At 40.5% G+C, this 10,650-nt stretch overlaps 1 protein-coding gene across 7 annotated transcripts in view; it reads left to right on the top strand.

The window, feature by feature from the left end:
* The window catches only part of SLC17A3 (solute carrier family 17 member 3), a 34,861-nt gene extending 28,891 nt beyond the window's left edge, over nucleotides 1–5,970 (top strand). For 5 of the 7 annotated variants that reach the window (XR_001880914.1, XR_001880912.1, XM_017849193.1 and 2 more), the window contains 2 exons: nucleotides 1,431–1,567; nucleotides 5,737–5,970. Coding sequence is in view for 4 of the 7 variants with exons in the window: in XM_017849193.1 (XP_017704682.1) it covers nucleotides 1,431–1,565 (135 nt within the window). In the remaining 3 variants the exon portion in view is untranslated. Of the gene's footprint in view, nucleotides 1–1,430; nucleotides 1,568–1,648; nucleotides 1,844–5,736 lie in introns of those variants that run through there. The other 2 variants (XR_001880913.1, XM_017849191.1) reach the window with 1 other exon arrangement.
* The last annotated feature ends 4,680 nt before the right edge of the window (nucleotides 5,971–10,650 follow it).

Below are 10,650 nucleotides of genomic sequence, written 5' to 3'. Positions count from 1 at the left end.
TTTTTAGAAAAGAATATTTCCGGCCGGGCGCAGTGGCTCACGCTTGTAATCCTAGCACTTTGGGAGGCCGAGGCGGGTGGATCATGAGGTCAGGAGATCAAGACCATCCTGGCCAACACGATGAAACCCCGTCTCTACTAAAAATACAAAAAAATTATCCAGACATGGTGGTGCGCGCCTGTAGTCCCAGCTACTCAGGAGGCTGAGGCAGGAGAATTGCTTGAACCCGGGAGGCGGAGACTGCAGTGAGCCCAGATCACGCCACTGCACTCCAGCCGGGGCAACAAAGTGAGACTCTGTCTCAAAAAAAAAAAAAGAAAGAAAGAAAAGAAAAGAATATTTCCATCACCCAGATGGTCATTTTGTGCTCCTTTCCAGTCAGTACCCCTCCTAGTTGTAGCTATTACCTTGACTTCTGTTTTCATAGATTATATTTTCCCATTCTTGCATTTCATAGAAACGGAATCATATAGTACATACCCTAGCTTCTTTCGTCCATCATGTGTTTGAGATTCATCTGGTGGATGTTATAATAGTTTGTTCTTTTATATTGCTGTGTAGTGTCTCATTGTGTGGCTAATCACAATTTATCTATTGTACTCTTATGAACATTTGACTTGTTTCCAGTTTTTGGCTATTATCAATAAGGCTGCTATGAACATTGTTTTCTTTTCACTAGAATAACAGTGTTTTGGTTTCATTGCATTCATTATGGTTGCTTTTTATTAAAGGCAAGTAATTCTGGTTATCTATTTCAAATAGTGATAAAATAGTTCCTTTTAAAATTTAATTGATTAAAAAAACAAAATTTCTAGAAAATTATAAATAATTATACATTAAAATTTTCATTTGCATAATCATGCCAAAAGGTGATAATGAAAGCAAACATTAAGTGTGTGATGTATGTATAGGTATTTCATATGCAGTAAACTCATTTAACTATTGATTCTCACATAAATTGTGAAAATGAAATGCTATTATTTTCATTCCCTAACAATTAAGCTGAAAATATGTTAGCATAAGTCTTTCCACATTGAGGATGAACAATCAGAATTCTTCAAACTTAAACATGTATAGCTCAAAAGCCCATAATCTTCTCACAATTCCAGCACAACATATGAGGAATCTTGAAAGGATTCTCAGCATAGCTTACATAGTCGAGATTCATGCAAAAGAGAACATGTGTGGCACTTGGATAAATAGTGACAAATGCATTTATCTAGGTTAACCACAAAGTTCCCCAAATACCCTTTATTAAGAACACTCTGAATGTATTTTGAAATCCTTTCCATTTAACTATCGAGTCACTTTCAGGAAATTAATTTCTACATGGAAACACAGCAGTGAATGTTGTCATCTGAACTATTAATATAATGTTTCATAGAAAAATATGAAAGGGGTAATACAGACTCGGGATTTTGTGTCTCCAGGACCCTGAGTTTGGGTGGAGGAATGTCTTCTTCTTGCTGTTTGCCATTAACCTGTCAGGACTAATCTTCTACCTCATATTTGGAGAAGCAGATGTCCAAGACTGGGCTAAAGAGAGAAAACTCACTCGTTTGTGAAGGTAAAGGATAATGATTTTATGTATGGTTATAGCCATAGAAGCAGCTGAAGTTTTAAATTCTATGTCATTTTCCTTTCTTAGTTATCCCACCTTGGATGGAAAAGTCATTAGGCACCATATGGCATAAAATAGAAGGCTTCCGTGATGAAAATATCAGTGAAAAGAATTTTGTTTCCTGTGGCTCTTTTCAATTATAAGACCAGTTCGTTATTTTGTTCAGACTTTTTTTTGAGATGAATATAAGATGAATAAAAATTCAAATAAAATGATAACTAAGAACGCAGTTGTCATCTTCATAGAATTAACAATGGATTAAGAGGGCTTGCTGTGTGGGACCCAGTATGTTAGATTCCAGTACTGGATACGAGAAACAATGTCTTAAAACTTTTAATCCAGGGTGACAACCTCACTAGGGCAATGATTTTTCCTGTCTGTGGAAATTAATACTACTTTCTATTTATTGGGTTGGGTATTGTCCATGTGTTCTTCTCTGTATGTCCTCCATTTATCTCCATGCTGCTGAGGCTCCAAGAGGCTGACCCACATGGATTGCATCTTGTACTCCCTTATCCACTGGCTTCTGCTAGATTTTTGAGGGAGGGAGATAGGTAGAGTCAGTGGGTGTTTATCTCTGACAGTCTCTCTTTTGGGGTGTGCAGAAGACTGAGCTTTCTATTGCAGTTCACAGCTCCAGGAAGGCAGCCCTTTCCATATGTTCTGATAACTTCCCTCTTCCTTGTCCAGTCTTTTTTATTTGCCTTTATTTGGCAAGCTCTAGGGTTCTCCAGAATCCCTTGTGGTTTCCCTACCACCTGCCTAATCCTGTGTAAATTCTCATTTTCAACAGTGCTCACAAATTACCCAGTGTAAGTCTGTCATTTTTCTTCTTCTGGGATCCAAATAATTCAGTGGTTCAATTACTTATAAATCTCAAATATGACCGAATTTGTATTTTTGTAAAATGATAATGTGTAGGTGTTGGTGAGTTCAGGACCATGGTCTGGATTGACCCCTGTTTTGATTTCTACCATGTAGAATAAAGATTAGAGGCATCGAGTCATTTCATATAGAGGTAATGTGATAGACAATAGTTCTGAGTGAAAAATCAAGGCAAGGATTTAGAGGCCCAAGCTTGAATAAACACAGCACTTACTGAGATCTTGTTATGTTCCAGAATCTGGAATCTTGGGACACTGGAGTAAAGGAGGCAGCCATTCTCCATCCTAATGTGGAGGATAGACACAATAATTGATAGCACTACACTGTTTTAGGTAAAATAGCAGAGGAACATGTAGGGCATCATGAAAGACCAGATGAGGAGTTCTGATTCCAAGTGGTGGTAAAATCTTATCAAGTGGTAAGATATTTTACACTGGATGGTGGTAAAATCTTATCAAGTGGTAAGATACTTTACACTGGAGCCCAACTTGCACAAAAGAATAAAATCAAGAAGCAGGATGGATTCTGAAGGGAATCACTTGCCTACATAATCAGGAAAGGAAAGAAAGTGGATTTAGGGAAGTGGGAGTAGTCAGAGTAAGGAGGTCTTGTTTGCTGTGTTAGGGAGTTCAAGGTATAACCTATAAGCAGTATGATAGGAATCATAGCAATACTAACATGGGCAGATTTTCTCTCTAGCTAGAACACTCTGACCTAATTTGAGAATCAAGAAGACTAGTTAAATGACCATCTGTGCAGTGGCCTACACAGCAGTGGTGAGGACTGAACTCACCTCAGCAGTGGTGAGGGCAGAAAAAGCTGAGATGAAGACAAGAAGAATGTTTATAAGATAGAACTGAAAGATCATGGTATTTGACTAGATGGATGCAGGAGAAGAAAGGTGTCAAGGAGTCCTGGGTCTCTAACCTGAGAGACTGAATAGAGCTGTGGTCTGAACAACTAAGCCAGGGAATGTAGCAAGATGAGACCTTTTCAAGGGGAAGATCATGATTTGACTTTGGGACATGTTGAGGTTTTTTTTTTTTTTTTTGAGACGGAGTCTTGCTCTGTCACCCAGGCTGGAGTGCAGTGGCCGGATCTCAGCTCACTGCTGCANGACAAGAAGAATGTTTATAAGATAGAACTGAAAGATCATGGTATTTGACTAGATGGATGCAGGAGAAGAAAGGTGTCAAGGAGTCCTGGGTCTCTAACCTGAGAGACTGAATAGAGCTGTGGTCTGAACAACTAAGCCAGGGAATGTAGCAAGATGAGACCTTTTCAAGGGGGAAGATCATGATTTGACTTTGGGACATGTTGAGGTTTTTTTTTTTTTTTTTGAGACGGAGTCTTGCTCTGTCACCCAGGCTGGAGTGCAGTGGCCGGATCTCAGCTCACTGCTGCAAGCTCCGCCTCCGCCATTCTCCTGCCTCAGCCTCCCAAGTAGCTGGGACTACAGGCGCCCGCCACCTCGCCCGGCTAGTTTTTTGTATTTTTTTTAGTAGAGACGGGGTTTCACCGTGTTAGCCAGGATGGTCTCGATCTCCTGACCTCGTGATCTGCCCGTCTCGGCCTCCCAAAGTGCTGGGATTACAGGCTTGAGCCACCGCGCCCGGCCGGGACATGTTGAGCTAATGGTAATAGTGGGATAATCATGTGGACATGTATATTAGCTTCCTAGGTCTGCTCTAACAAAGTGCCACCAACTAAGTTTCTCAAAGTAATTTATTGTCTTACAGCTCTAGAAGTCCAAAATCAAGGTGCTGGCAGGGCTGGTTCCTTTTAAAGGCTATAAGGAAGAATGTGTTCTGTGCCTTTTTTATTCTTTTAGCTTCTAGTAGTCTCAGGCATTTTTTGGCTTGTAGATGGCCTTCTCCCTGAGTCCTCATGTCATCTCTTCTTGGTACACATCTGTCTTTGTGTCCAAATGTTCTGTTTTTATAAGGACATCAGTGATATTGCATCAGGGCCTACTCTAATGACATCATCTTAACTTGACCATCTGCAAAGACCCTATTTTCAAATACAGTCACATTCACAGATACTGAGTATTACGATTTCAACATCTTTTGGGGGAACATAATTCAAGTCATAACAGCAAGCTCAACAAGGGGCCAGATCATTAATCTGAAACTTATAGAAACTATGAGAGTGAAATGGAGAAGAAGATAAAGGAGAAAAATGCAGATGTTCAGTACTGAAGACCTGAGTTTAGACCAAATGGCTCAAGAAGAGCCTGTTGATGGAAAATCACAAGCCAAGACAGAATGCCAACATCTAAGGAGGACCAAAAAAACAAATGCCCACACATAACAGAGATGAAAGAGTCAGGTGTGTAAGTGTGAGAAATAACAGGAGAGTAGAACTCTCACTGAAAACTCATGGGCATGGCCTTTTAAGAAAGATCGCTGATGAGCAGTAACAAGTGAAGTGAAGAAGCTCAAGTAGATGAGGTCAGAAAAGGAACTTAGTCACCTTGTGATCGGAATTCTTAGTAGCTTTTTCAGGGTACATTTAGCAGAGATGAGTGTACAGGCCAATTTGCAGTTTGTTGGTGAGCGAGGGTAGAGAAAGTAAGAGAAATATTTTCACAAAATTTGATAAAGGGAGATAGGCATATAGCAGAGAGGGATATTTCATTAGTTGGTATTTCACCATCAGAGTGTAGAATCCTGAAGGAAGGAGGGCACTTGAGGGTCAGCCATCAAGGTCTCAGTCAACATCGTGAGAAAGTTCTCCTCTTGAAGTGTGGGTCTCACCTCATTGTTGTTCTAACAAAGGGCAAAGGACTGTTCCTCTTTTGCTCTTCATATGTGCTCACCTTCATCACATTTCAAATTCTGCATTTTGGGTTGTTTGTCCAGAAGTGACCAGTTTCTTCTATTAAAGATCCAGTTACCTGGCCTCCCTGCTTGAGCACACATATGACCAGAGATGCACCAACTTACGATGGATTTCTGCTTGGTATTCTTTTCTGTATTCTTGCTTTTATCCATACACTCCAATCTCCCTTCCCGTGACCTCATGTTAAAAAATTCATTACTAGGCATATACACAGCCTCTAGTACCATGTCTTTCGTTTTAGTGTGAATTTTAAATAGGTATAATCCACATGATACTGAGAGTGAACTGTTTAAAGGCAAAATTAGTGAGCTATTTTATTAAGATAGGAAATTTTTAGGTGATATTCAAAGACAATGACATAAATTGTGAAACCTTTGTTTCCCCAGGCAACACCAACCTCGGACAGGGATGAGGTAATGATTCACATTTATAGAGGGAAGAATTGTCTTTGTGTGACTTCAGTCACAGTTTGCTTCTATCAAATCTTCAGTCTCCAATGAAGCTCAAATATTTCTGGGAATCCTAACGAAGGACTTGTTTTTATGAGTTTTGTGTTATCGTTGCAATGTCAAGATTGTGTGTCAAGTCAATATGAAGTTTAAAACCATTACCAATATGTTCATGTGATTTACTCTTTTCCATTATTTGGATATCCCATTACACAGGCACAGTGGATGATTTAGGTATTCCAGGAAGCTGTTTCTATACCAAGGTAGCTAGCAATAATGTGACTATGCCCATTATCAACCCAAGCCACATAAATGTATCCCAAATTTTAGTCCAGCAAAATACATTCCCACTGCAGCCTTCCTTTCACCATATCAAAAAATGCCAAGAGCAATTTCATTAACATAGTAACAATAGGATGGAGATAGTAATTTTAAACAATTGTGGTTAAAATAGCTTATTTCTAGAAATTTTCAAAAATATGAGACTATATGAACATGTTACTAGTGCCCTCTTCCCCGCCAGTACTTTAGAAATGGTCCATGCAAATGAAAGATCTTTAATCTTGTCAATGAGCTGAAACTCGTGATGTTTCAAGGCTGAGCCATGCTTTTTTGAGCCCTCAGTGTCAGTACTTAATAAATATCTGATGAATTAAATTGAAGCACTGGCATCTTCCAAATGTCTCACTCCAATTCACTGCATGAGTTTCCAAGCAGAACTGCTTTGTCTACAATGTCTTGGAGAGGTTTTTGGTAAAGCCAATCCTTTAGTTCTTACCCACCAGCCACTCTCTTCCATAAGATTCTAGAGTCTGAACGTACACTCACTTTTACTCTTCCGTTAATTGCGTCTCTTTTCTATTTACCGAACCATTGTTACCAGATCGCTAATACTGACATTGTGTGCCTGCCTCCATTATTGCTTTGGATAAGTTTCTTAGGGATTTTCCTCATTCCCAGGGACTCTCTAGTCACTAATGAAGAAGTTCCTAGTGACTCCAACTCTACTAGACTTCTCTATATGCCAGGCATGTATAGATGTTATTGAATATTAGCAATGAAAACAGCTTAGGTTCAGTCTCAGACAATGCCCACATTAACTATATGTTGAGCATATGTGCAGAAGTGCAGAAATAAATCAATCTAGAGGTTCCTTCCCATCAAAAATTAAAAATAGTTGCATTCAGTCATTATAGCAAACACTCAATATTCCACCCATATCCCCTCAGTTCTCTTTACCGTTTTGCTGCATACCAGCTCCTGATGAGTTTTCATTCCCAACACGTGGAACCTGTTTTTTCTGTTAGAGGGCTCCCTCAGGCTGCAGGAGCCAGTTTTGCCTGCCAACCTGGATGTACCTGGGAATTTGTGCCTGCCTGGGAATAGTTCTTAGTCAAAGCATCACTACACAGATATAAATGCTCCATCTCCCTTTGCTTCTGCTTGGCAAGTGAGGTTCACACTATCTCCCAAATCCCCTAAGAATTGAACTGGACCTTACTTTATATCCTTTCCAGATCTACTTATGCTCTCCTTAGTCAGGTTTTCCTGGAAATATATCCTAATAAATCATTTTTATAGGAATCCTCATCTCAGGGTCTGCTTCTAAAGAATCTGACCTAAACTAGTTGTTTCCACAAGAAGACCTAGGATGCAGATTCTTATAATAACTTCCAGAGTTGTATCACTGACAAACCAGGTGGCCCAGAGACCCCCTTGACGTTTGTAAAAGCATTGGTGATAATGTGGGCCTGCTGTAGCATTACAATTGCTGACTCTGTCCTGTTGTGCATTGGAATGAAAGATGGGATACAGGTGTAAGGGAAGGCACTGGCTTGGTCAATACCTCTAGTGTTTGAGAAATGTGTGGAAATGGCAATTAGAACAACTTTGAAGTTGGCTGTTTGATGGTGGTCATGATCACCGATGTACTCAAGATGGCCAGTTACATCAGAGTATGGTGTGAAAGTCAGAAAATCTCCCTGGCAGCATTTAAAGATATCCTGATCTCCAATAGCAGAGGGCAGACATGTTCTTAAGATGGGACTCAGGATTCGATTGTCAGAGTAGCAGAAAATGCAACGACAAACACTCGACTTTATGCTAAAGTCAAGTCCTGGGAAGTCTCATGCTAAAGTCAAGGCCTGAAATTTACCCTGAAATTTATTGGTATCCTTATCCCAGTACCCCATGCTGGGGGATGGCAACATCCCTTTTCCTGAAGATCCCCATGCAGAAAACACAGCTGATACAAATACCTTGCAAGACAATACTTGCTTAGTCAAATTCTATCCTCATGTTCTCTAATACCTTAACAAATAGCAAACTTGAATACTTGACAAATAGCTAGGTCAGGTCTTAGGATGATCCAAATAGTGTAGTACTGGCTCTGCTAAAGTGGAAGGGACAAGAAGAGCATGCCTAGAATATGAGACCAGGGTATTGGGGGCAGAAGGTAAGTCCAGATAAGGGAGATCTTGTTAATATGAGGGCACAGTGCTGTGACTCAGGATTTAATATCATTGAAGCTTACATGAAAATGCTCAAAAACAGTTCACTCCTGCTGAGTCAGTAATTCAGATGCAATACCACATCCCAGGTGGAATAGCAGACAGTAATACCATTTGTAAAGACGTGGAAGATGCTAGAGTAATGATCTCTGTTGTATTCCCATTCAACTCACCAATGTGGCCCCAGAATAAATAGATTGTGTCAAATGGTGGAGGACCACCACAGATGGGATCCAGTGGTAGTCTTAATTGCATATGGTGTGCCAGATGGAATGCATCAACAGAGGCTCTGTTACTTCCTATACAGGTATTGATATGGCGAGTGTGTTCTTTGGAAGTGCCATTGGAAAGGAGGATTATAAGTAGTTTGCATTAACTTGGGACAGACAACAGTACTTCTTTCACAGTTTTGTCAAGGAATATGTTAACTCGCCAGTTTCTTTGACAACATAATCTGAAAGGATCTTGATTATCTGCAACATCACATTGTTTCACTATAAGCATGCAATTATGTTAACTAGAGCTGAATAGCAAGAAGAAACAAGGACTCTGGATGCCCTGTAAAAATATATACACTCCCAAGGGAGGGGAGAGAAAGCCTACAAAGTGTTAGGGACTAGTCACGTAAGTGAAGGTTTCAGGGATCCAGTGATCTTGAATATGCCAGAATATCATCTCCAAGGTAAAGGACAAGTTATATCTTGAAACTGCTACCACTAAGAAAGAATCACAGAACTTGGCAAAAAAAAAAAAAAAAAAAAAAAAAAGGTGTAAACCTCGTCATGTTTTAGAGGGAATATATATCACACATCTAATAAGACAGTACGCTAACGCTTACTTGCCCCAGCCTGAAAGTCCATCCTCAAAACACTCTTCCCTGTCCTTACAACCAGGGGACTGGGTCTGGGTCTGGATGGCAGACTCCTCTGCCCCCTCCAACCTAAGTGGTTGGGCCTTCACCAGGTTATCCAAGCTCCTCCCACAGAGGTAAAGCTAACATCCTTTCCACACTTGACATTCAGAAATTTCCTCGCCCCCAAAATATTCTTCCTCCCTCACAGGACCAACCTCACTGCACTTAACAAAAATTCCCGAAGTTGCCAGTCCAGAAGGCCCTAGTCCATTACACCCTCCACCTCCAATTGTAAATCTTTTATCTCACATCTTGTTTCAGATACTTCCTGATATTTCCTCCCCAGGTCCCTGAATAGTCAACTCCAATTTCTCACATTAATCCGGGGGCCTTCGGAATATTCACTCCTTCTTAAATCTCCTTTTTCTCTTTTTGTCTTCTTTGTCTGTGGGGTACTATTAAGTCCCCAGTCCCCACCCCCAACCTCTGGCAGTCAGGCCCCTGTCATCAATCTCACACATTGCCTCTTAAATCAGTCACACACCCCTCTTTCTTCCAACTGTTAAATTTGTTAGTCCACAAAAATCCAGCAGTTCACTGCCCTTTCTGTTAACCTAACTACATAACCCTGGTCCAAAATAAACCTGCATCTTACCTACTCAGCCAAACCATTCCTGAAACCTGTTTATACTCTTTCTCAGCTGAATACCTTTCCCTCCAAACTATCAAATCCACCCACATCATCACACACAGAGCTGTCACCGTCCTTCACCTCATAACCTCTAAACTAAACATGTTACAAGCCCGATTCCATAAAACACCTCTTACCAACCCCTCCCCTCTCAGCTGGCCCAGCTTTTCATGTATCCAACCCAAGGGTGCTCCCTGGAAAAAAATGCACACACAATTCCCTCAACTGCAATCTATATCCTTCTGTCCCATCGGGGCCACAATGACTATTAATTAACTAAAACCCATTTTTCTCTCTCCAAAACCAAACAGCCTTCACCTCCTCCCCCACCAACATTCCCTATCAGACCCTCACAGGGGCTTCCCTTGCTAATAGCTATTCAACCTGGAGAAATAAAATGTTGGAACAAAAAGTTTGTCCAGGATTCAACCCCCATCTACTCGTAGCTTGCTACATTCACTTACAACTTTTGCCTCTCAACCCCCGGTCTTTTCTTTCCGTATGGCACAAACTCTTATCTTTGCTTGCCAGCAATTTGGTCAAGAACGTACACCCTGGTTACAATCTCCAAACATTAGCATTTTGCCAAACAACCAGACCATCCAGGTTCCTTCGGTAGTTTCTGTCTCATCTTCCTCCACACTCACTAAGCGGACTCTACATCTCATTACTCTAGTAACAGGATTAAGCATCTCTGACGCACTTGGCACTGGAATAGCAAGTATATCAACCTCAACTTCCCTATATTTAAAAAAAAAAAAAAAAAAAAAAAAACCTCTACAGTCCTCTATAATACC

Source organism: Rhinopithecus bieti, unplaced genomic scaffold (assembly GCF_001698545.2).
Source record: "Rhinopithecus bieti isolate Rb0 unplaced genomic scaffold, ASM169854v2 scaffold_32760, whole genome shotgun sequence".
In the NCBI taxonomy this organism is placed as follows: Eukaryota; Metazoa; Chordata; class Mammalia; order Primates; family Cercopithecidae; genus Rhinopithecus; species Rhinopithecus bieti.
Note: the sequence above shows the minus strand (reverse complement) of the source record. Positions and strands in the feature narration are given on the sequence as shown.